Consider the following 27,507-nt stretch of genomic DNA (forward strand, 5'->3'; position numbering starts at 1 on the left):
TTGCGAACCAAAATACCGAGTAAAAGCTATTTAGAAGGCTTTATCCCCCTTTAATAGTTGCCAACAGAAAGGCAATTAAATTAGATATAAACTGAAGGAAAAGTAGAATCCCATGGTGACGAGCAGAACAGGAACAGGAAAACAGGCTTCTGAAGGCCGATTTTTGCCAGTGGAAAAGTTTCTGAATCAGTGATTAGAACACTGATGATGGTGATGATGAAAGAGCTGTAGGTCAGGTTTTGATTGTACGGGAGTGAGCAAAAGCTCAGCAATGTTACTGGTAGCACTTGTTGAGAGAAGCTTCTGTCACTGTCACAAGTGAGTTCATGTGGGGCAACTGTACGCGAATCTGTTCCTAATCAACCTGTTGCACAATGAAGGGGAAGAGTTTCATAACTTTCAAAGCCTTCCGTGGAAATTCACCACTAAATCGACTTCGTATTAAAAATTGATTCGGAAATCATGCGGAGGCTCTGGTGTCATGCGGAGCAACGAGTTGAACAATTGCTGTTTTTTCTTTCTCCTTTCCTTCCACAATGAAAGTGTTTAACATTTATTTTTTGCTGCCTTTTTTACAGCAGGAACACTTTTTAAACCTCTTGGGGTTGTTTTACTGGACCTGATCAGCTCAAAATATTCCCATTAAAGTGCAGCTGATCTGCTGATTTTGAGTTGATTCCCATAAATCTCCCCGAGACGATGGTAAGAACTTTGAATGGGTGTGAGAGGCACCGTTCTGAGATTCTTCAGTGGTGACATGACGGCAGCGTGCGTCAGCTGGTAAAGAACACAGATGACAGCCTTTAAGGGCAGGTATGAAACGAGTGAGGAAAGGCAACAGCTCAGCTCAGAGGACGTGATCACTTGCAACTTTATTCTGGGTTCCAGTTTATTCATTTATTTTGTTTTTACTTCAAACCACCGGTGGTCTCTTGCGTAGGCGAAAAAGCATCCAAGAGAGACGTCCTCGTAATAAAACAGTAATTTATTTCTGACTGAAAACTAAAATCATCTGAACAGCACATTACAAGGGCAAAGACCCCCCCCCCCCCAGGCTCAGTGATCACTTTCATACAGTACACTTGGCATGTACGCAGAATCTCCTTCAAATGAAAGAACAGAAACAAATACGCTCAACAAGAGACAACATAAGCCCATTTCAAAGGAGAAAAAGAAAATCCAGAACCCATCCAGTAACAAAGAAAGATTGTACAGTTACTAAGTATTTTGGTTTGGTTCTAGGCCACGCAGTTGGGCGCCGGGTTGCCAGGCAACAGCAGACAGCGGCGCAGGAGGCACAACAAATCTGACAAGCAACCGAGATCCAGCTTTAAAGGTGTGAACAAAGATTCCACTGTTTTCTAACAGGATCGAGGTGGCTACTTGGTGCTCCCCCCCCACCCCCCAAGCAAAGGTTGGGGGGGGTGAAATTACAAGTGGAGTCTAAATGACATTTGTTTATTACAATAAAACCTGTAAGGTGACAAAATCTTTCCTCTACAAATGAAATTTAACAGCATTTTGGTGAAAACTGAAAATGGCTCCTTGACCGACTACAGGTCTCCGCAGACGCCTCCCCTCCAGCTCACTTCAGTTCCTTTCAACCTGGGCGATCCTCCGATGGGACTGACGACACTTCCTGCCTCACGTTGTTCCCTTTCACTTTCAGAAATCCTTTAACAAGCATTCAGACTTACAAACAAAAAAAAAATAAGAGTGCTAGATAAAAATATGAGGTACAAAAGTGGTCTGATTATAGATCATGCAGAACATGCAAAACAGGGACCAAATATATATAGGACTGGGGGGGGGGGGGGACTGAATGTCATTTAAAATTGGAAAGACTTACACAGCTTTGCATCTTTGGTTCTAAAGTAGGTTTAACCATCTTCACAGCTTTTAACCCCAACCTGACCCCTAAATTTCATTTTTTATTTGTTCATTTTGACAAAGAAATTCTAAAAATGAGTCATTCAATCTTCCGTATCAAAACAATCTGTCACAACTTAATAATAGGCATTCTCTTGTACAAGCCCCTTTTAATATTTAATACTTTACAAAATATACATTCATCCTGAATTTCACCTAATGGAAGCTTGGCTTTAGTGTTAGCGCTATTTCATGAGGAAACACTTATACAATAGAACTTATTGCCTACTTAATGATTTCTGCGTGTCGCCGGAGTCGAATCGATGCGACACCGGCTGGATTCTAAAACACCAGAAGAGAAGGTTTTGTTTCCGTGACATTGTTCATTTACATTAACAAAAATAGCAGCCCCGAAATAAATAAAAGCAAATACTAAAACTGATGAAAACCTATGGTGATTGTTGTATGGTGGCTCTGAGGAAACAACACGAGCTACTGCTGCAGCATATAACAAAGCCGAGGCTCTCGGATCGCCCCTCTCAGGCCGAAGCGGCCGCTGGCGCCGCTCCTCCGCTCCTGGAGGGAAAATAATCATTCTTTAACCCCCTCCTCATCTCCCTGGTTCTGGGTGCAGCGACAGTCTGCTGGGTGCTGGGGGACCCTCTTCGTGCCGCCCTCCCTCCTCCGTATCAGCCCTCTTGCAACACAGGGGCGACATCGACGGGTGGCAAATGTCTTACTGATGCGTCCACGGCCGCTCACGCCGAAGACGCGGTTAATGTTTCCTCCGGTGGACCCGGATCCAAACCTTTTGCTTGGCAGAGCTAAGGGAGGGCCGGCAGTTGCATCGCTAACAGGACGTCCCACAGCCGTTGGGGAGCGCTACGTGTTTTAGCACATGTCCTGTTGAGGGGTGAATCACGCAGAAGTGATGTTGGGCTGATGGCGGATAGTCTGACTGCCCTCGGGCTGCGATAAGGGGGCGATGGCGGGGGGCTGCTGCGGCTGAAGCGTCGGGCTGCTGCCGTGAACGAGTTGGCTGGAGAGCTTGCCGAGCTGCTCGGAATTAGCCAGCGACTTCAACACGGCGTTCTCCCGTTCCAAGACAGAGTTCCTCTCGTACAGCTCCTTGATGTGTTCTTTCAACACCTCCACCTCCTCGCGAACGGCGTACATCAGGTGACTCTTCACCAAGTCCTGAACAAAGAAAAATAAACTTTAAAGACGGGAACTTCAGAGCCTTCTTTTGAACACACAATTATCTGATCCTGAGATCGCCGAATCCGAGAAATGGCATCGTGCAGGAAGGGGAAACAAGCGAGTAACTGATGTACAGTAACTGTGTCAGCTAACCACACTCACCATCGCCTGCTCAATCTTGTTGTCGATGGCGACGACGCTGGCACCGGATGCGCTGCGGGGAGAGAGGAAAATTAACCACAAGTCTTACCAAGCACCCTCGCATACCGAGCAGTTTAGACCGATGTCAGCACTTCTGCATTCAGCAAAGCGGCAAATCAGCATCGTGAGAAAATAAACGCGACCTCAGGGGAATTCTCCTGTGACACAGGTTAACAGTAAAAGCCCACCTGCTGGGATCAGTGCCCCCACCAACGTTTACACCCCCGTAACAGTCAAATACACAATGCAAAAAAAAAAAAAAGGTAAATATACTATGAAGAAAAATTTCTATAGCAATCTGGGCGTTTTGAAAGGGAGTCAAAATCCAACTACTTTATTATTTACTTTATGATCTCCCCGTTTGTCAGCGGTCAATTACGGCGAAATGAAGGCGATTTTCTCAGGGAGAAAGGGCTCAGCTTATCCTCCCCCCAAAGAAAGCAACAACCCTCCCACCTTTTGGTGCGTCTCACACGGATGGTCCTCACGCAACCACCGCCAACATTTACCCAATTTAAGAGTTTTAAATATAAAACTCGGGTAAAAACACAAATGTAACCACGATTATATTATTAACGGTGATCTGCAGTATCTTTATAAAATGCTGAAGTATTTGTTAAATGGTTTATGATCTCCACGCCAGCTTCACGTGCATGTTTGGGGTTTTTTTGTTTGTTTTTTTTTAATCATGTGTTACGCTACGACGGAATTTAAGACCTATTTAACGCAGAGCACTCTGGATTCGGCGTACAGACGCGCGTCCATGCGCGCTGCGTGTCGGTGGATTAAGCAGAGATGGTGGGGGTCCGCGCCTCAAACGCATGGCACAACACAAGAACCGACCGTATCAAACTTTATCGGACCACAGGTCACATATTCAGACCGGATTTCAACTTGAGCCCGGTTCGCGTAAGCAGCGCGCGGACTTCGCGGAAGAAAGAGCGGATGGATTACCTGGCGCATCTGGCCCTGTACGACACCAGGCGGCCCGAGTATGTGGGCGAGGTTCCGGGCGAGCAGGGCAGGCTGTAGCTCATCTTACAGCGCATGTTCGCGTCTCTGTCACGGTCACCAACCTAATGCTGTCTGCCTTCCTTCCTCTCCGCGTAAAAACAAGACGACTCCCATCTGAGCCGCGGCCGACACTTTTAAAAGTGGCCCGAGTCACGTGGGCTACGACACGGGGGCGGAGCCTCAGCATTCCCCTCCCCTTCCCCCAGGTTTCCTCAGACGGTTTCATTAAGTGCGCGAGTAGCTGCCAAAACCATTGCACAATGCGCCTTAATCAGGGAATAAGCCAACACAGTCACACCGTTTTTAAGGTGCCGTGACTGGATGATCCGATTCTTTTACCTCAAGAGTCCGAACTGGACAAACTAATACGTAAGCAGCATGAGTTGCGTTCCTGGATCAGAGGCTCATCCTGTTTGTGCAGACTGCAGATAAAGAAGCTACATGCAGGGCAGGCATTTTCCCCATGTTTTTGCACATCTGTTGATGAGGCAAGACTGAAATATCGGTACATGGAATCCACTCACAGAGCTGACCTTATAGGAACTGCCAGGGAGGAGGAAGAACCTAATTTGGTTTGTTGTAATTGTGTCCAAAGAAAACACAACAAGTGCTCCATTTTATTCAAGGAGGATGACATGTGGTGGTTTATGTAAGGACCACTCGCTGGCCTGTCCTTGCAGGCTGCAGCAGTGCACACATGCTCCCAAACAAAAGCTCCAGGACCTCAAGGCGGCAAATTCCATTTTAGGACACCTCCGGCCCCGGGGCCACTGCCTTTGAACCGGGACATCTGTGCTACAGTCTCCATCACGCTGGGACAGCGTGCGGTCAAAGCCCAGGACTTGAAATCAAAACAGTCCTGTAAAAGCCAAAAGTTTTTGTTTAAATACCAGTGAAACAGACTTTGCGAGCACAAAACCATGCGTGTCAGCAGTTCAGGAGACACAGAAATTTAAGACCTCTATTAAGGTGGACAAGGACCGTGTGCAGGAGGAAAGTGTGGTCTCCTGCTTCTCCAGAGGGTTGATGGATGTCAGAAAAAGAGAAGTTACATGAACAATTTATTTTGTGTCAGACAAATCTAGCCCTGCAGTCGACTGCAGTGTCATGCAATTTAAAAGGTCAGAGGCCAGCTACTAGGTCAAGTAAGGTTAGCAATCAATGAGCAGCTTCAGACTGTGGAGATGTGGTGTAAATTCTACATTCAGCCTGATTCTCTGTACAACATTACAGCCATCCAACGTGCCCTCAACCATTTAACACTCTTTGAAATTTCAAGGCTTAATCCATGTTACAAAGTACCCTCTTGCACATTTTTGTGCACCAGTGTGAGTCACAAACACCACGAGGAAATGAGAAAATGGACTGAGAACAAACTGCCTGATGGAATATGAAAAGTGGAAGACCCCCAAACACAGCAGCCGGCTCAACGCAGCACAAGTGGTAAAGATAAGTTTACGTCAACGTAGCGTCCGTCGCTAAAAAAAGGAATTCCAAGATGTCAGAGCACAAAACAACGAATACGATGTATTTATTCAACTGTGGACCCAGGAAGAACATTCACACAAAGTCTCTGAGTATTTCTGATATGCTTTTGTCCATTTCTACTGATCATATACATAAGTCATATATATAATGAACACAAGAGGGTAACTTGCATAGTCTGCATTGTTTGATGAGAAGAGTACATTCTGAACAGGCTGTTCTTCAGAGCTATGAAACTACTAACAGTGCTTGCGGGTATTCACAACTGAGTGTTAAAGGGAGGGCTGGGATGTACATTTGTTCTTTCTGAACACTTACGAATGCATGGAAATTCAAAATATGTCCGCACCTCACCTGGAAACCTGCGAACGCTATAACGTGCTTTTAAACCTGGTGCATGTCTTGGATGCTTATTTGGCGAGATGTGCTGGCCAAATGAGACTAAACACGAGGCAGAGGTCACGTCTGGAGAAGAAAGTTAGATTTTAGTCTGCACTAAATCAGAGTCATGAGTAGGCGCGCCTGCTGCCAGCAAAGTTCCCTGTAAACAGACCAAAGGAACTGTCCCACTTGCTTCCCCGCCTGTTACATAAGTTCCAAACTCAAACAAATATGGGTTCACATGGTCCTATATGATGCAGTCAAAGCCCCCATTTGGAGTCTTTGTGGGTCATTCAGACAAGGAACAGGGGGCAATATCAGAGCCTGAGCAGGGAGACAAGGAGACTGTTAAAAGTGTTGGAGAGGATTGTCTCAATTCACTACAGCATATTTCTACAGATAAGAGTGCCTGACATCAAGCCACAGACGTTAACAGCAGGTGTTGCACAGTACATGTTCCAGGACTGCCTGTAGCAACACCAAAATCCACCAAAACAGCATTGATCCTTTTACAACCCAGCAATGTTATTTGACCCTTTCTTGGCCTTATCTGATCCAAGCCGTTTGTCAGCAGGCTCTAAAAAGAGAAAAGGAGGGTTGTGAGCTAATAGGCAGTCATCTGAATACTGCTGCATGCAGCTACCGCTGGAAGAAGCAAAGACCTGCAAGCAATATCTGTTAGACTATTAATACTGTGATGAAACCAAAACCAAATCTTCAGCATTGTACTTGTGCCTCAATGCTATTGTTTTTGGGTGATGTTAGCTGCTACGCCTTTGGTACTCCAGTTACTCCAGGCTCTATTCTACCGAGCATTTAGCAGGAGATCAGAGGCTCTCTGAAGTGCAAAGTTTCATTGGTGCTAATGACACTGAAAATGCTTTAGAGACTCTTTACATTACATTGCAGCGAACCCAAAACTTTAGTTGAAGTGGTTCTATACTATGTCCCTGGAAAATAAAACACATCATTTAGTTTTTTGAAGAAAAAGTTGACAACATGAAGGTAATGTTGCCACCTAACCCTGTTCCAGATAACCCTGTTATCTGGAACGGGGTTAGGAGATAATTGATGCCGATGCAGCAATCATCTGGATCGCACTGTTGTGTACCTCACTCCTGGTGACACGATGGATGATGTACGCCGATGTTTGCCAGCACGTGTTGTAGAATCACTGGCGGTGTCACCACACGGTCAAACTCTGCATCATACTCTAGTTTATTAGCATCTCATGGCACGGCCTCCAATGAACTCATAAGCTAGCTCAAATTGTTCTCCTCGAAATTACATAAGAGCTAAAAATCTCTTAAATGTAATAATCCTCATCCATCACTTCCTCAAAAGGGGCTTATGATTTATTTTTCTTCTGTACAATGTCAAGTCTTGTCCTGTCCACCAGGGCTCAGCATATTTGGCTGGAGGGAACAACTGCCACAGTGTACAAACAAGTCAGCTTTTCAATATTATGTGCTTAGACCTCTGGGTGGTTCTAAGAAAGAGACTGGAATTGAATTAGCACAACGTTTGGAGATATGCGGCCAAATAAATATAGGCAGTGGTGACAGAGAGGCGGTTTAAATCTAGTTGATACAAAAAAGTCTATTTACCAAAAGGTGGGCTTGATTTCGGAATGGTAGGTGCATATTGTATTTGAAAATAGTGCCAGTTAATGAAATGTATTTATCCGCCTGCACCATTAAAACCATTTGCATTAGTCTGGACAACTGGCTGTGGAACACAGAACCACTCATCAGCTGAATTAAACTGGATAGTTCAGGTTGCTGTGCAGCAACAACCGATTTAAATGGGCTTCTGTTGGTTTAGGTGGGTCCAATCACAGTCTCGCTGCATCCCTTCACCACTCCAACTAATTGCTTTCCTGGAATGTTTACAGAATCCTGGTGTTTTCCTTTAAATTCATCTGTGCTGCATGGATCTAATAATGCCTCTGCCTGTAAATAAATCACTGAGTATATGCCAACCTTTACCAACACATGGAAACCTCGAAAATGTGTTAAAAGCACAGAAATTTATGAACTCATGCAAATAATGTTCTACACAAGATATGCATCATATTACATGATATTTTACAGGAATGCTGCCCTTGTCCTGCCCTTAAACTGTGCATTATTCCTGCTTGACTTACAACAAGTCTGTCCATGCAGATTTACAGAATCTATGACATTTTACACATTTAACTGGAGTTCTTTGAAGTATGTAACATGCGCTAAAGCTAGACAATTACAGAGCCCACGGGCAATCAGGATTAGCAGAAAAAACAGAGCTTAATCCTTTGCAGCCGTGATTTAACATCATTATTTTAATGCTACTGCATTCGCCCTCAAAAAAGACAAAAAGTCTCTCTAAAATATCTAGTTTGACTTTGGCAAATGTGCACGGCAGCAGGATTGAGATGTATGTCATACTCCGTGCAGTCGTATATATTTTTTGTAGCCCTATCGATTCATCTAGAACATTCTTTTCTGTGACTAAATAATCTAAAGTAAGAATTTTTCACACATGACTTTGTTCCTTTGGCTTAATTTTAGATAACATTTCACTTGATTGCGATTGCTTCTTTTCAGCTATTTTCATCCAATGAGCCGACACGACGGTGAAATGTTGCTTTGAGCAAATAGCTGCGTTAATACCCGAGTAAAGGAGGTCATGTTTGGTATGCATATGCACAATTTGACCTGCCATGTGAAGCCATCACCCCTGTTATATTGAGACGGTGCTGAGGGCTCACACGCACCCCTCCAGCATTAAGTCCCAGTAACATATTTTCATTTGCATTGAGTGGAAAGGTCATTAAAAGATGTTAATAAAAGTAAACTACGATAAGTAAAATAGAAAACAAATGAGACGTTTTGTGCAGCCGGAAGCCTTTAACTGCTTCCAACATGTCCATGGTCCCGCCCTCAAGGCTGGAGATTAAAGCTAGTTAGATGTTATTAAATAATTAAAAATTGCAACATCTGTCTGACTTCATATTCACAATGCAAAAATGCACCACGATTAAGGGATGAAGCACGTGCTACTTACATCCACAGAAAAGCAAACTAAGAGTTCTCACACATGTCAAAACGTTGGCATCAAAGGTTTAGGAGGCTACTTAATTTGATTGATGACAGCTAAGTCATAAACATAAAAGACGAGGAACAAATGTGGGATTTAAAAAAAAGTTTGATTAGTTCAGACTTGTTCTTACTAAAACAAGTATACCCAGGACGGCGCTGAGCAAATTCAATAAATACACTCCTCGGGTCAAGGGAGATGGTTCTTGTAAGTTTTTGTAAAGGGAAATAATTAAATTGCATTTATTTGAGCTACTGTCAGGGTAAAAAGACAATACTCAGGTATACGTTAAATGCAGGGGGGGGGCAAAGAAGCTAAACATAACAGTGGTGAAGATGTTGTGGGAAAGAGCAGCAAAGACAGAGGACACGAGGGACACGACCCTCTATGTGGGTCTAAGTCAGCAGTCCGAGCCCCGGCGGTGCCGCCAGCCACCAGGGACGACCCACAAGATAAAAAACGAGCGATAGATCAGTGAAAGCATGTCGCACTGCTGTGAACATTCTTCTGAGTCTAATTCATACAACCAGGAAACGTTCTTGTGCTTCAGTCAGTTGGGACCTGGGGCAGTTGTAGGTCCGGCCCTGGCTGGCTTGACCATTCCACTTAATACGAGTTAGGATCTTTAGGAGTGATGCTCTTAAATTGTGATGAAATTCACATTTGCCAACAAAACATCACACTTAATGATTAGCAGAAACACATCTGGGACAGTTGAGCTTTTTAAATCCCAGGTCACAAAACAAGAGGTTTGGACTGGAAATATTAAGCAAAAAACACTAAATTCCCTCGCTGAAACTACATTATGTATGAACTCATTTAGTTCCAGTTCCCATCATACACAAACACACATGTACGTATGTGTGTATGTATTGTGTTTTGTTAATTTAAATTCCTTTTCTTAATACAGTTGAAAACCAATTTATCAGGCATTAACATTTAGAAAGGTTCTCGGAAGCTTGTCATTCATTATTTAAGAAGCGATGGGAACTTACAGGTTACACATCGCCTCACTCCTTTTTGAATATGTTTTTGTTTGCCTTGTGTTAAATATTTTTGTCTTTTATATTTAATATAAAAAACTCAACGAGCATATGTTCTTCAGTTCTGCCCTGGTTACACATAATTACTACTTAGAGAAACGCTGAGTCGGCGCAAGTCTCCGTAGGGCAATTAACTTCTTGATGGTAGGAATTTTGCCAATATCCATCAATCTCCGTGTGCTACTTTTTGAGTACATTCTTTGTGACCTTTAGGAACTGCTTCTGGGAGGTGAAGAGAAACAGATGACATGTCATGAGAAATGTACAAATATTAAAACGCTACGATGCCGCAGGTGTCCCAGAAATTTGGCTATAAAAACAGTGGCAGAAAAGGTGAGAGGACTCGTGACATTTGAGTTACCGGTAAGTAGGGATAACGTTTGTTAAGAGAAATGTGACTTGAGTTTTCAGAAAAAAAGAAACTCCAGGAGACAAAACGGCTAAATGGTAAGGATGTAAACTTCTGTGTGAAAACCGGTTCAACCGCATCTCAACGCAAATAACTAATCAGCCAATCACATGGCCACAACTCAATGCTTTTAAGCATATAGACATGGTCAAGACAACTCAGAACGGGAAGAAAGGGGATTTACATGATTTAAAATGTGGCATGGTCCCGGACTGATCCAACCTAAAAGCACACCTTGTGTTGTGATCCATACAAAACAAGACAGGTGGTTGCCACCTTTCTGGTTCATGGACATGGTGGTGGATGCAATGAACGAGAGGAGAAGCATGTCTGCTAGGCTATTGCTCCTCTTCTGCTGGGCCCTGCATCACATCGTGCTCCATTTTCCACCAATTGTCACGAGTAAATCTCAAGCCACACCCAGGAGTTTTTCTGGGTCGATCCAAGTACCTACCCTCGAGCAGGGACTTAGTTAGTTCCTGGAATTGGCAGGGCAGGTTCCTGCAGTGGAAACACACCTAAGGGTCCCAGCCCCATGTACAATTATCCCAAGGTTTCTGCAGTGGAAACACACCTATAGTCGTGCGGCTGACAAATCTGCAGCAGTTGTGTGATCCCATCATGTCAGTGGATCAAACTCTGCGAGGAATGTTTCCATCACCGTGTTGAAATATGCCACCAAGAATTAAAGCAGTTCTGAAGGCAAAAGGGGCGGGGAGGGGTCCAACTTTTCACTGGCATGGTGGAATAGAGATGGGTACTGACACCAGGTATCGGGCCGGTACCAGCCAATTCAAAGTATCGGCTGCCTCCGACAGTCAAGGCAAAGGCAGATCAATACAAGCACGTGCAATAAAAGGACTACTGGTAGGAGCAAGTACTCAAAAACAAGTACTCGTACTCTGTCTGAAAACATCCCAAAGGGGGACCTAATAAAGTGGCCGGTGAGTGTTTAACAGTTTCTATCCAAATGAATAACTACATTGTGCACCCCTGTTTAGATTTCAACTCGCAACACTATTAATGTTTTGAAATTTATACGAGGTAAATGTCACAGTGGAATCTGAACGGATGGCTTTTCCTGCTAGGTTCAAGTTCATCTCTTCTCTCAACACCCAACGGTGAACAATGGTGGTGCACAAATTCCCCAAGTGAGCAGGTTGTGCACCAACAACGTTCTCGATATAAAAACAGCATAGGAACAGCACTGTTTACCCTCTATTATCAAATTGCTGAGCTGACAAGAGTGATTTAAAGGCAGGTTTCTGTATCTGAGGCCAGGAAAAATTTATCTCCACCACTCCCTCCCCAGTTCAACTGGTGGCGTCGAGGTTTTCTGATGCTCCAGTGAATCCTTCAGATACTAGAATTTTAAAGAGCTGACTGACTGCATGCTTCAGCAGCAGCTGGGACAAAGTCTCTGTCAATCAATCAAAATAGCTAATTTACAAGCCCAGGAAGAGATTCTGTAGCCAAGATGTATACTGGAGGTTGAAAATACACCACGATGGAGCAAAGAAGTGAGTAAACCTAAGTCGGAAAGCCAATTATCAGAAAAAGAAAGCAATTCAGGACTTCTATAGTTTATCACAAGAAAAAAAAAAAAGGGTCCTAAAATAAAAAAAAATACACTATACTTCCAAAATCCACCATATGTAGAAAGGTTCTGTGTCCAGAACCTGGAATCATGTCCTGATCATTCTCTCACACCATTGTGAAGGAATTCTGTCACGCTGCTTTACAGTGTTGCTTCAGTTGAAGGAGGTTCGGGGTCATTTGGGCACAGTGCACAGCGCCGCGAATGTTTCGCCACAACATTTCGGGTAGAGGTCAGTGCAGCAAATTCTCTTCAATTGTTGGTATTTTTTTTTAGCTCTGCTGATTCATCTACAACATTTTCTGACTAAAAAAAAAAAAAAAATCTAAAATCAGATCTTGATTTTTAACGCATGACTTCCTCCCTTTGGCTTAATTTTAGATTAAAAGTTCAAACTGATTGCGAGGCAAACCACAGCCTAATTTCGGTTGTTTTCAGCCCAGGAGCCAACACGGTGCTAGCAATGCTGCCGTGAGCAAATAGTTGCATTCACCCCCAACTACAGTATGTATAATGTGACCCTGTCATACGTGTGCACCCATCATCCCTGTGATTTATACGCAATGTGCCAAGGGGCTCACGTGCACACTCCAGGGTTTGTTTTTTTTTCTTTTCCTTATACCACCATCACAGGGCCCATGTGAGCATTTGAAGGTTTGGTGGTGCTCTCAGGATGTTCTGGCACCTCCCTCTGTCCCCTACAGACTGAGCTACCACCACCCCGAGGTTAAAAAAAAACGTGAATAAAAGTAAATTAGTCAGAGCAACCAGAAATAAAGGTGAGATGTTTTGTGCAGTCAGCAGCCTTTAACATGTCCGTCATCACATGGTCCCGGTCCTCAAGGTGGGAGGTTAAATCAGATGTTTTTAAATGATTACAATCAAATCAAATCTAGTGTGTGGCCTCATACTCACAAAGCAAAAATACACGAACACACCACACTTTTCTTTATTTCTGATTTGGAAGAATTCCCTGAGGTGCTGTCAATCAGTACTGAGAAGAGAATTCTGCTCTCAACAACATGACTGATGGGGGGATTAAAGCAGACGCCATTTATGTCCACAGAAACGCAAACTTTAAAGATTCTAACACAAAGGGCCCGTCAACGCAAAAGTGCCAAATTGTGGCATCAAAGGTTTAGGAGGTTACATAATTTGATTGATGCCAACTATGTCAAGGAACACAAAAGACAGGAAAAAAACCAAGAGTCTGATTTAAAAAAAAAAAAAAAAAGTTTGATTAGCTCAAACTTGTTCTTACTAAAACACGTACACCCAGGAGGGCCCTGAAACCAGGAGAGGGTTATCCTGTCATGACACATATGAACAGAAGAATAAAGAATCCACTGAGACTTTCACAGCAATACTAATTTAATTCTAGAGCCCTCTGAAAATAGGCTGCTGTGTGGATCCAATAAATACACTCCTCGGGTCAAGTGAGGATCGATGGTTCTTGTAAGGTAAAGGGAAAAAAGGAATTGCATTTCTTTGAGCCGGTGCCGAGATAAAAATGCAATATCGAGAAGGGGGGAGGGGGGGGCAAAGAACCTAAAAATAACAGTGATGAAGATGTGGGAAAGAGCAGCAAAGACAGAGGACACGAGGGACACGACCCTCTATGTGGGTCTAAGTCAGCAGTCCGAGCCCCGGCGGTGCCGCCAGCCACCAGGGACGACCCACAAGATCCAAAACTGAGCGATAGATCAGTGAAAGCATGTCGCACTGCTGTGAACATTCTTCTGTGCTCATGGTTTTCACTTCTACCCTGGTTACACATAATTGCAACCATGAGAAACTGAGTCAGTGTGAGTCTCAGTGGGGTATGGTTGGTTAGTTGGTTGGGTGCTAGGTGACACGGTTAGGGCAGTTACCACCCTGCCCGAGTCGTAGCACGAAGGGACAATAAGAGCTGTGGGGCAATCTCAGCCAGGTAAAGTTCCGCAGAACTCAACAGGTGAATCAAACTTACATGGAACAGTTCTTCCGTTTGTTATTGTCGTTCTGCCATGTGACACGCTCCCTCTCACTGTTGTTTTCCTGGTTGTAGGGAACAAACTAACATATTCCCGTGACAATTCACAACCGACTACTTTTACATACCGGACAAAGGGTGTGACTGGGAACGTTACAGTGAATAACCTAAAGTAAACTTCAATTTTCCACACAGGGTTCTTTCTAAATTTAAACAGCACAGTAAACTGAAACAAATCCATTCTTTGAGTAGATATAAGGAGCATTTTCCAGACTGCAACAGTTGCACAAACATCTTTAGAAACCCTTTACTTCACTGCCTTTGGGCAGCTATAGATGGCTGGTGAGAGTCAAACCGAGAAACAGAAAAGGAACAGCAGCTGCAGACGGTAAAAAGAACAAAAAAAAACACATCAATTCAAACAGGAAATCCTTTTTCTCCAGTAAATACACAACTTTCACAATTAGAGCAACCTATGCCCGTCTGTTTGTTTAATACGACAATAAATGTGAATAAAACAATTCTCTGGCTCCTGCCATATATCATCTCTTTGTCTCCAAGTTGACAACACCCGCTGAGCGTGAGCAAGAGCAGGGAGATTGGACGAGTGACTCAAATGCAGCTGCTCGCCACGCTTTCCACACATCCTCATTACTCATTATTCTGTCATCCCGGCCCTGGGGGTCACAGGCCCCTCATCTTCCACTCCACATGGTGAATGACTGCAACACAGTTCTACATTCTCCACCACAAGACTGCAAACAGCCCCATATATAGCTTTTCCAAACATGTCCCTCACACACAGATTAACCTGGCTTTGCAACATCAGATTTGACAGGCAAACAACAGATCTTTTTAAATTAGAGTATCTATATGTAATAAGTATGCAAATAACCAGCAGCACCCTTGCTATATATTTCAGTAAAAGGTTATAAGATGCAAGGATATGAAGAGACAAAAGGTTTCCCCTTCGGTCAAACGACTATAAATGAAATCAATATTTCAGTAGCCGCCCTAAAATATTCTGAGATAACAATATCAAAAACCAAAACAGTTTGCCTTTGGTCTTCATTGCAATAGTAGCAGGACTTGCATATTTCAGGGCGGATTCAACAGCCTTGCCTCTGGTACCAGGGGTAGTTTTGGTCGGTCACCAAAGGCACGGCTGTTTACATGCTTTAGCAGGTCCACTCTAATTGGACGACAACTAGCTGGGAAAACAGGCTTGGTCCTGTTGGCCTCCACAGGTCCAATAGTGCTTGTAATCCACTTTGTAACGAATGTGAGGGGCGCTGCCAAGAACATCACAAATTAGCACAATGTTTTTACACCTATGGCTCTGTCATAGAACAATTAATTTACTAATGGACAATAGTTAAAACATCAGTACAGAAAGTGCACATTCAACGACTCTGCTCTGTGACTTCCTGTGTAACTTGTGTGCTTTAATGAACAACTCGACTGCAGAACATCTGACAGCAGTTCCCACTTACCAGAACTGAAATGGGAAGTGATATTCAAGCGGGGGTCTGGAGCTCTGGACGTCCAGCCTTTACGTGAATGTCACAGTGCCGACCTAACCCAGTCTTTTCGCTTTCACCGTACAAACTCGCACAATTGAACTCGCATCGGTCTCCTGAGCTTGTCGCGCTGTCTAACGCTGTTGCTGTCCGTGACGTGACCTGTGTCAGGTTTTTGTCTCCCTCCTGAGTCAACATTAGCAATGGATTGATTCATCTGCATTAATCTGTTGACAAGAGTTGCATCAGTCAGATTAGCCCTGAAATACAGCAACAATGAAGGAGTAGCCAGTAATGCACAATTAATTAGCTCCCAGGACATTAGGTCGTCTACGAGATCACCATCTATACGCCATCACAGGCCCTGCATATGTGGAAACTGAGCCAGTCTTTTATACATCAGAGAAATCCAGATTAGTTTATAATCGAGTTAAGAATTCGGTTAAAGGGGCTAATTGTCAATTATATGTTAATGTAGACAAAAGAGGGTGAGAAGATGTTATTTTTTAAATGTAATTTAACAGCATTTAGATGACATAAAGCCTATAAGGCAACATTGCCTTCGATTTAATGAGACATTTCATTTTGAAAAACCAACGTAATTACGGTATAGTCCTTACTGCTGAAATTGGGTCAAGTAATTTTAATTAAAAGTGAAGTGTTGAGCTTTTATAGAGAGTTTTGTAGCATCCATTGCGCTTAGAATTTGGAGTTCATGTACAGGAGAGTTGTGGCCAGCCATCCTGGATAAAGTAGCCTCTCATTACTGGCCACCAGTTATTTTGCAAAGACCAGCATACTAAACTGAGACAATAACTAATTCAAGATGAGAGGAAACCCGCTCTGATGTCACAACCCCACCCCGCAATGCTTTGTTTCGTACGCTGATTCAAACCAGATCCAACTAATGAAAGTTGGAGCAGATTCACCAACGAGCATAAACTTTGGCACGAGCAAGACAACTCTGGACGACACAGGAGTGAAAATATGTGCTTCCTACGGTGGGGTGGGGAACTGCTTTTTAATGTGTACTTTTCCGGATAAATTGGTTGTGGATATATATTAATGACCACTAGTATAGACTTAGAATTTAATTTATAATGTTCAAAAATATACAGTAGGATTTAAAATCTACTACAAGTCACTATATAGTTTCTCCACTTAAATTAAAATCAATTTAAATACCTAAATCCTCCTTTAAATTGAGTAAAGTTTTTCACTATTTTTCACTAACAAACAATAGTAATTGATACGATTCCTTCCGAATGCTGAAACCCTGTTTTTGGAGCGTTGCTCTAAAGATGCTGTTCTGGAGCCCTGACCGGCCCTGAACATGTGCTAGCAGCTTAAACCAGTTCAGGACCCTGTCAGCAACAAGTCAACACTTGGTTTGGACGATATGTCAACATGGACGTAGCCAGAACTACAGGAAAGAGAGGCCCTTTTGCACAAGGGTTACGCAACAGCAGTATCAGGATATGTTTAGGCCACATCCTAATTAGAATTCCGACAAAACATAGCTTCACTGGAACCATAAATCCGTTTATGGTTTTAAAACATGAGCTGACATAGTCGGCTGACAGTCACAGACGTGTCATGCCAAAGTGTCATAGTTTACTTATTAAATGTGTATTTTGTGATGACAAGTTCTCACTGGCAATAACTTGAATTGTGCTTAGGTGTGAGCATACGGACCCAAGCCCAGGAAGAGTTCACCTTCCACATCCACAACATTTAATTCAGTCATCCCGATTGTTCGTCATTGGGTTAAATGGACAACTCTCACAAACAAAAACGTGCGTCAGGATGAAGCAAAGCCGCGCGTCTCAAATGATGATACAATGATGCATGCTTTTTATGACAGCTAACTGGCCGAGTCTTGTGCAATCTGTAGGACTGAAAGGGAACGGTGGCTGGACAATCCTGTTTTAACAAGAGAACATATAGCATTCAGTAGCAGCTAAACACAATGGCTATATCCCTGCCAGACAGGCACAGCCACATGCGTGACGCTGTCAAAGTCCTCTCCGGCTGGAGGACGTGTCACAGCCTGGACAGGATTTGCCGAGACCTGTCCTGTCCTGCTGCTAGCATTGCCATAGCTACATAGACAGCCCCTAATGTCACTCCCATCTCTCCTTTACTCAAACAACAAACTGCACATGCGGACCACTACAGATTCAGGTCATACAAAGCAGACGGCATATTATATATGTTGGAGCTATACTGTCACCATACAAAGAGCTGCTATTTACAGTGTTTACAGTTGTCAGAGCAAGAATGCTCAATGCAACCTCAATATAGACAATAGAAGTGAAGTTACAACTCTCTTAACTAAAAACCCACCACTGTGAGGAATGGAAGCAAGTGCTTGTCAACCCCCCCTTCAATAAATGTATCCAAACAGCCTAAATGTGTAAAGGTCTGAGGAAGGTGGCTGTGGATTTCAAAAGAGGCAATATAATTGTTTTACATGACTATTAAATGAAACATGCTAGATATTCCCTATTCTTCTGTCAGTCTCTTACTGCCCCTTGACATTAACTGCTCAAATGTGTGTTTCATAGTTTTAAACACAACTAAAGTCGCTACGTTACCATGGGCCTAATTGGGGCAATAGTGAGAGGAGCTGCAGTCCACACAGCATAAAATATGAACGTTATGTACATTGCCACAGGAATGCCCAATGAGGGTAAACTTCCAAATATCATCTAGAAACACGTATTTTCCTTCAGAACCCTGTGAAACATCAGATATAATTGCAACTGATTAATGTGAGACCGTGTCATGTCAACCTAAGGTGCATTATAGCCTCTTACCTGTCCTCATCCACATTCATAGCAATGGAGATGCCAAAGAGACTTTTGACCGAGGGAGTTGGCAGATCGAGACCGTCGCTGATGAAAGGCTTTACATGATCTCTCCCAGACATCATGTTGGCACCAAACTGAGGCAGGAAATCGGACCTGTGTTTGATATCTTCCATCAGAAAGCCAGAGGGAAGGCCCTGGGCGATTCCTCCGTAGGTACCCTGAGGTTGGAGAGGTCCTCCACCCAGAGAGGTAGCGGTGGTATTGGGCACTGTGGCTGGTGCGTTTTCACCATTACTGTGAGAGGTGGAGGTGGTGACAGCCGTCACAAGGGTAGCACCTATCCCTCCTAAAGGCTGTGCTGGGCTGGTACGCTGTTGCTGGTCATTTGCTTGAAGGATGGAGGTCACAACTGGTGCATTGCCCCCTTGGAGCAGGAGGCCCTGTGCTGAGCCAGCCTCTCCACTTAGCCCTTGGGCTCCTGGACTACCACTGGTAATCGGAGACGAAGGTACCTGGCTGGGTGTTAGCCCAGACTGAAGGGCACTTGAGCCAAAGTGCTGTTGACGATGCTGGGTCTGGGTGGCAGGAGACATGATGGGAGAAGTCTGCACAACGCCGTGGTGCAAACCGTGGCCGTTAGAATGGAAGTTCTGTGGTGCAACAGGTTGAATGTTAGCATTAGCCTGTGTGCCCATCAGCGTTGACGTCGCTGAATACCCTGTGGGCTGAAAGGCACTTGTCCCACTCCCAAGCTTGGAACCCAAACTGAGGAAGTAGCCACTGTCGGTGGGGTTTTCTGAAGCCTGGGTAGAAACAACAGTGCTATTAAGCATGGAGTTAATGGTGGCCCCTAGCCCACTGTCCCGATCTATACTGTGATCAAGGGTCACGGCAGGCTTTATGCCGTCCAAGGTCCGACTGGCGTTTGAGTCTGAATCTCTCTCATAGAACTCAGTACATGTCCATCTACCACGTCTGAAGGGTTCTCCTGTGCCATGGTCAAGTTTAATGACCCTGAAACGAGAACTGCAGCTGGTGCTTACAGGAACCGTGTGAGCCGCACCGGGTGAGACAGAGGCAGCTGAGGGTGAACTGATAACGGTCAGAGGATGAATGGCCGGAACAAAAGGTTGAGCCTTAGTGGGCAAGGGTGTGCTTCCTCCCGAGTTAAGTGGGGTGACAAGACCAGCGCTGATACTTGGGTACGGCAGTACCCCGTTGAAAGGTCCAGCGGCGTGGGGAGTGCCCTCTTGAGGATCTCCTACATTGTTTAAGGTTTCTTCGGACGAACTCCTCTCACACGCGTCGAGATCAGCTCGAGAAACGTCAAATATTTCCGAAGACACGTCCTCCGTCCGGGATTCGTCTGGGTCGTCAAGACTCTCGGTGTCGTCGGTAATGGTGCTGGCCGCCACTTGAGCCTGCGTGACGCTCGTGATCTGGAAGCAACTTTTCTTCTTCGCTAGCATTTTCGACATTTTCGTATCTGCGTCAAGTCTGCCAAATGACGGCTGAGACAATGTCTTGCGGAGCGGTTCACAGCGGAAATGTATGACACAGACACGTACCGTCACAAGACATTTCCACGCCGTGGGTCGTCCTCCCTATTCACAGAGAAAAGTGCCACAACCAGGACCACAGCCTACGAAACGCCCGAATCGTAGCGCGATGTTACTTCACAGTACAAGGGCACCCCAGCCTGTAAAACTCGGTCGGCCTTTCTTGTGTCCGGGCTGCAGGAGTTGAAATCAGGCCCTTGTCAAAGTTCTTGTTCAGCAGCTGCCGCCGGTACTTTAGTCTGAGGCGGACTCGCAGCCCGCTCCGTTGTCTCAGCTATGTGTCTATTTCTCGAGCTGGTTTAGCTGTTGTTAGCCAATTATTTCTACCTCAATACCCGAATATGAGACTCCATAGTCTTGGAAAAAGTCCTCGTTTTCAAAAAAAAAAAAAAAAAAAGTAGAATTAAGCAAAAAAACAGATCATATGCCTCAAAGTTTTCACTCTCGTCCTGTAGATAGCTCACTTTTGGCAGATGCTACTAGCATCTAGCTGACAGACCACTGTTCTTAGGGGCATTAAGCTAACAGGAAGCTAATTTTTGCCTGCCGCTCAACTAGACAATATGGCAAGCGCGAAATGCATCATGGGTATTGTTAAACTACTTTCCCGGAACCTCAAAATACAGTTTTATTGCTCATATGTGACAGATAGTTCTTTTATTTATAGTTTATAGAATCGCTACGAATGTCGACAATGATTTTTTTTAAAAAATGATTTTACACCCCTTCACGTAAGCTGAAGCAACGTCATTTCCGGTTAAGGTTCCGCCGCCCGTCTCAGCTGAGAGATATCAGCTGTCGCGGTGTGAAAGGTTGTGCTGATTAAATGCTTCAGTTTTATATTAAACGTCTGAATGTAAACAGCCTTGCACGTATTCATTTCACGTTAATGTCTCAAATAAAAACGTCTTGATTAATAGCTGCCTGCGTATGCCTCTAAGCCTTATTTTAAGTAGGCTGCTCTTGCACGAACTAAAGTTCCTGTCAGGGATAAATGTGTGTAAATACGCACTCCGCAATTTCCCTTCAAGTCATTATTAACTTCATTTTTCACATAGGTACCAGATGCAAATTGAAATCTAAATATGCCCTGGTAATGACGGTATTTTTATTCCCTCGAGTCCTTTCACGTAAACGTCCATAAATGCAGTTTCACTTGAGGCGTTTGTGTGTGTGTGCGGATTTTGTTTTGTTTTTTGCACTTATATTTAATTATGATAACTACATAACAAGTTCCGCGCCTAAACAACGTATAAAGACTGTGTAACCTTTTGTATAAATTGGCATGTCCTCCTTATCTACTTATTTCTTATTCATGAAAACGAGAACGCATTAATGTGACCATGAAGCATAAATGTAAAGTAAAAAAAAACAGTCAATGAATGGATTAATGGTGATTTTATGAATGAGTTCATACCATGGTGCTGGCTCATGGGCTCTAACTTCATGACCATGCAATAACAACCACTTCAATGGCTTGTGCTGACATGTTTAACACAAGATAAACACGTCAGCACAGAGAGAGAAATAGGTCATGGAAATGTCTGATGACTGACTGACTTTTAATTCATATACCACAATTTCATTTCCTGTTGATTCTGATCATTTCAATACATGAGCCTGCTACATGTACCATCAACGACTTGTGGCACTACATTATAACTACATTTCATTAGAAAGTGTAGTCATAAACTTTAACCTTCATGTAAAGGTCAATATAAAGGACCTAGCAGGTCAGGCTCTTGCGTGTATTTTTAGCATGTTCTGAAAAATCCCACAGCTGTTTTTAGGGGTAAAAGCTATAAAAATAACCTCAGTATTTTTGTAAACTTTATTAAATCAGTGACAAACACACAGGAGGAAGACCCTATTATTCATGCGACACGACTTACCAATTATTGAATTGCACAGTTATATAAATTCCTGGAACCAATTCACAAAGTCTGCCTGACGAAAACAAGCTTATGTAGCCTTGAAGGAAAACGGTTTGATTTAATTATTAGACAACTTGCACCAGAACACAACAGGTTACTAAATGTGTACTTCCCTTTTTTCCCTTGTAAATGAAGGTGGATCACATCTGCAATAATAATAATCAATGAAATCAGACATAAAAATTGACCTGCAATTGCATTTCCACACACTCTCGCTGCAACTATAATGTGAATAATGTAACCTGTTTAAAGGCCGCTCATAAACTAAACTATAATGGATAGATTTAATGTATGTTTAGAGGGGATTCTAGTTATTTTTGCCGTACTATTTCCTCTCCAGGTTGAGAAATCAAGTCCAGCTCTGTGAAGCTCAGACCTGTGAAAAGGTTGTTGTTTCATTAGAATTAGATTAGCATCGTGTTTTTGAGACGGTTTGGGACAAACGAGGATGAAACCCTCCGCTGTCGAGGTGACTGCTTGTCCCAACAGTATGAAGAGCCCTAATGCATGAAGAGAACTGCACGTGTTAACAGGCCTCTGTCGCCATAGCAATAAGCACCCGCAGGTAAAAAGCAGTGGTTGAGATTTATTGTCAGAATGTAAACTGATGCGTTGGCACGAAAACAATGAGACAGCTAAACTGAACCAGAAGAACCACAGTGGTGCTGCTGGTGAGCAGGAGCAGGGATGTTATAGGCAGCAGGAGGAGGTGGCGTTACCAAGGAGAACATGAAAATACAACACAACAATAACAGCCAAGTTTCTCCTTAGCTGATCTCGCTAAACAGAGCGAAGTACGAATCCCTGGAGAAACAATATGGCAGGATCAGCCTCCTCTAAGCCCACCGTTACAGCGGGCTGTGCCTGGGCTTTCCTGTACCTTCTTCTGTTTGTTTACTCTGGTCCGAGGATGAAGACTACCTGGTCCACCCGCTGGCTCTACATTTAGCGTGGCCGCCCCGGCAACAAGCCCAGGGTTGTTCTTCCATATTTTAGAGCACGGGGGGAAAAGTTGGTGGTTCCATTTACCAGCTCAAGCCAGGAGACCTCTGACCTCTATAAGCACCTTGAGGTCTGAGAGCACACAGACTGACCAAACATCAGCCTGCCCCTGCTAAAAGAGGGATTTCCCTTTAAAGAAAAGCACAAGGTGTTGGCTCAGGGCAGGTTAGCCAGGGACTGAAATAATGACAAATGCACGTGAGCCTGGTGCAGGCCTTCAGCTTTAATGGGCTCCTTTTCCTCAGAAAACACAGACTGCCTTGTTGTTTTTGCCCTGGTACATTTATTTAGCCACATTTAACTGCCAATAAAAGGCTGTTTAAGAAAGTTAAATCACTGTCACGTGTGTGACAGAGAAAGAGAGACAGAAAGAGGGTGTGTGTGTGTGTGTGTGTGTGTGTGTCTTTTTTCCAAATATACATGATTCACAGACCAAACTCTTGGTTAAAGTCTGCTGTATTTTCGAGGATCACTGGGTGTTTGTGTTTCTGCTGAGCTTTGCATACCTTTCCTGACACTTTGAATTCTTCACTCATGAATTCTTTACTTATGGGGGGATTCATAGTTCAATCATGACACAATATCCTGATACTCTGTAATGAGTTCTATCAGAAAAATATGTCTATAATGTGATGAGTCTGTAGGGTTGAAAAGGGACAAAACCCACATCTAAAGATGTAAACATATTTTATTATAACACACGCTCATACAGTATATGTTGGGATTAATGCGCAGATGACCTAAAACAGAGCTCAAAGAGAAATTTAACAGGCACAATAAGCATTACGGGGATTTGGTCTTTATTGTGTTTGGCTCAGGAGTGGAACATCAGCAACATTATCATGCAACATCAGCTGTGATTCATATGTGACTAACGCACAGCTTCACATGTGGATTCCAAACATTCACATCATCTGAACCTTTCGCAAGAGGCAGAATTCAGCTCTGCAGCTGGTTTGAAATAATGATTTATGATTTTTTATTCTTAGTTATATAAATTGAGTTTATTGGACTTCCTGAGCTACTGTAGAAACAGACTAATGGTCTCACCATAAAACAACAAAGGGGGCTTTGAGCAGCAGCCATGAATGTCAATCACAATTAATAATAAATCACTTCAGCTAAGAGATATGATTCAGCTCACATACCTGCAGTGTGTGTGTGTGTGTGTGTGTGTGTGTGTGTGTGTGTGTGTGTGTGTGTGTGTGTGTGTGTGATTGCACAATATTAATGACATTTTTCCGTCTGTGACTCATATATGCGGATACGTGACGATAATCACGTCAACAGTTATGTGCAGCTAAACATATTTTCACAGGAGTGTAAAATGATAGAAACTTTGACAAAGGCGAGGTGACATCAGCAGACCCTCTGTTTTTTATGTTTACAGTTTTACCGAAACTATGTGATGTATCACCAGGAGTGGCTGTTCATGAGCATGAGGGATAAATATGTCCTGTCTTTCTCATTCTGTATCCTATCAGGTCAAGCTATGTTTTGAACATGGTTGCCACGTAACAAGTATGTAAAAGATGAAGAGAACTTCATAGAAGTATGATTTTGTTTGCAAGGTGTGTATAAATACAATGTTTACACTTTTGCATAAAGAGGAAAGTTCAGTTGTTTTCGTCAACGCAACTTTAAAGGTCAAACTTATCAATTTTAATTCTGTACACTCTGTTGTTGCCCTGAAATGTACAAAAAAGCTTTTGTTGGCTCGCCAGTTTGTCATGGTAACAGTGTTTGGGGCGATGACAGGGAAAGCGGTTTACAACAGTCCACAGTGATGAAGTGCTCATAAACCTGCTTCATCTCTGACGGTGAAATGTACACATCATCTCTATGAACTGCATGTCAAAGCGCGCGCGCGCACACACACACACACACCAACATGTGGCAGTCTGGCTGCATTTCTGGCTCTACAGCGCCACCTGTAGAATAATATGCTCGACTTCACTTAGTTGTAGTTCTCCTTTGTCGCCACAAGATGTCACTTGCGAGCAGTGAATCAGCCTTGCAACAATTCTACTGTACTTATAATTTTATGGACAAAGTTGTCAAGTCATTTATAAAACATTAAATGGAATTTACATGAGCATAATTTATTTAAGAGGAAGTACGCGCACGCTTACACAAACTGTTGGAATTCGTAATCAAGAGCAATTATTGGTTTTGTTGTTGGGTGGATTTTTTAAAAGTGCAGCTTTTTCAAGCTTGTGATGTGAGTTCTGTACGGTGTTTGAGAACTGGGCACATGTGTATCTGCAGCTGTGGCTGTTTCCTGTATGATCTGTAAACACGTGTGCAAAGTATCAATAGGTGTGATGGTCAAAGGTCAAACCAAACGTTGACTGTTGAATGGAGTTCATTATTGAAGGATGGAGGAAAAAACCCTCGGCGCCATGCTGCCACAAGCAGTCGCCTTTGGAGTCATTAGCACCTGACTGTTGGCTTTTGGACATAAATTTATTGTCGAAGGCTAATTAACTGGCATAAGATAAATAAAATACTATAGTGCTGTCTTGCAGGATGAATAAATATTTCCCAAGTGCTTTTTGAAGACACTTTAGAGCTGCTCCAAATCACATTCACAGATTACATTTTGAAATGTTTGCGCGAGTCGCTACATATGATATAATATATTTATGTTAACTGCTGCGCTGTGTTTGTGCAACTAAAATGTTTATTTACCAACATCAGTAAAAAGGGAGGGTCTATATTTGCAAACTTTAATGGGACCCTTTCATCAAAGTGGAAGGGTATGGTACATATCTTATACTATTTTTTTCTTTTTACTTTATTATAATTAAAGGAATACAGGTATATTTTTGTCAAAGGTTTCAGAAAGCCACAAAATGTTGTTTTTGTTTAGCAGCTGGCATAATTTAAAAACACTTGTGATCCACAGAAATGATGTGGTTTACTTTCTGACTGAAGAGTATCAACATGTGGTATAAAACCCATCAAAACAGAAAGTGTAACTGTTTGTATAAGACAGGTGAGAGGATGTGACCACACGGACGCCGCCATGAACGTCCACCATATTTGCATCACCACCATCAGATCAGGAAGGTCTGGCGGACTGAAACGTGTCGCATCTGTTGCCATGGCTGAGATATGATGCTGAAAATATCCCAAGTGGCGCTGATCGGGGTAAAAAGGCTCGGCAAGTTAATCTTTCACTCTGAATCATGACCATTCATCCCAGTGGAACAGTGGGCCTTTATAACCAGTCTGTACATTATCACCCCAGTCTACCAGTTGAAGAAGCCGGTCACTCTGTGGAACACAGCTGAAAAAGGCTTCAGAACAAAGTTCACTTGGACTTCCTCATTACATACTGTATGTGGAAGAGCTTATTTGCTTTTAGCATAAATTAGCCTAAAAGAAGAGGTGATTATTGGGTGTTATTGAAGACAAAGAGGAGATGTATGGTTTGTTTTCCTTCCTGCGAAGGCGTCTGCTCGCATCATTGCTATTCAAACCCATACACTGCCGGCAGCATGTCATGGGTTTGCATAAGCTCAGCCTATGTGACTGACTAGGTGTGCGGTGACAATTTTGTACTTTTAAACGCCCATGTGCTGCCTGTTTATTGGCGTAGCAAAAATACAAACATTGGTGTTTAGTTTAGAGTTGATTTGCATCCAGGTGTGTGTGGCACCCCCCCCCCCCCTCATGGTTCGGGGCCCTGATCTCCTGACTGAAAACACGCCTCCATTGTTTGTCGTTAATGCTTGCGGGCTTGCTCAGCAGATGGACGGACCTTCGACCTCCCGCGACGCGCTTCTTCCGGGGACAAAGATCACTGATTCAGAGGAGCCGGTTGTTGCACCAGAGCTCAGCATTGCAACACACGAAGATGTGTTAGGAAATTATAGTGCATTATCAGCGCTTTTTGTTCAACATCCTAGAGGGGATGCATATAGCTAGTCAGAGGGTTCGACCACATCTCTCCAGTGGTGTGCATCATCTGTGTGTGTGTGTCCCCCTTGCTTGGGTATTGATTTCCTTTGGGTGTGACAGGCCCAGGATCATGCACGAGTCAGCGCCAGTACTCCATCCTTCCTACCTGCTGCTCCTCAATATTTAATGTGTCTAATCCAGGCTGTAATGAAGATGGAATGCTTGGCTATTTTTGTGATTTCGTGATGCTGCCCTGATCTGAACGGTACAGTGTGAAGACCTTCACTCGTTATGATCGGGGTTAGTGAGATCCGAAGATAAACAGTCAAGGCAAATAATAATGTATGCCTTCTGGGAGTGGTTCGTGGGCTAAAATCCAGAGAACAGCAAGGAATGAGAGTGAAAATCTTTCTCAATACGTTTCATCAGCACCAGAGAACAAACGTATTAAACCAAAGCGTATCGAATGTATCGGCAGAGATTATCTGTGCAGATTAAAAATAGATACAAAGAACAAAGAGTGA

The 27,507-nt window shown here is 43.4% G+C and overlaps 1 protein-coding gene across 1 annotated transcript; it reads right to left on the reverse strand.

The window, feature by feature from the left end:
* Window positions 1-967: 967 nt before the first annotated feature.
* Window positions 968-20,704, reverse strand: LOC101069783 (TSC22 domain family protein 2-like). The gene is made up of 3 exons (XM_011614921.2): window positions 18,589-20,704; window positions 3,232-3,283; window positions 968-3,066 (listed from the first exon to the last, which is right to left on the reverse strand). Exons 1-3 carry the CDS (start codon window positions 20,058-20,060, stop codon window positions 2,788-2,790), a joined length of 1,803 nt encoding a protein of 600 aa, XP_011613223.2. The 5' UTR covers window positions 20,061-20,704; the 3' UTR covers window positions 968-2,787.
* Window positions 20,705-27,507: the final 6,803 nt, after the last annotated feature.

Source organism: Takifugu rubripes, chromosome 20, assembly GCF_901000725.2.
Source record: "Takifugu rubripes chromosome 20, fTakRub1.2, whole genome shotgun sequence".
NCBI classification, from domain to species: Eukaryota; Metazoa; Chordata; class Actinopteri; order Tetraodontiformes; family Tetraodontidae; genus Takifugu; species Takifugu rubripes.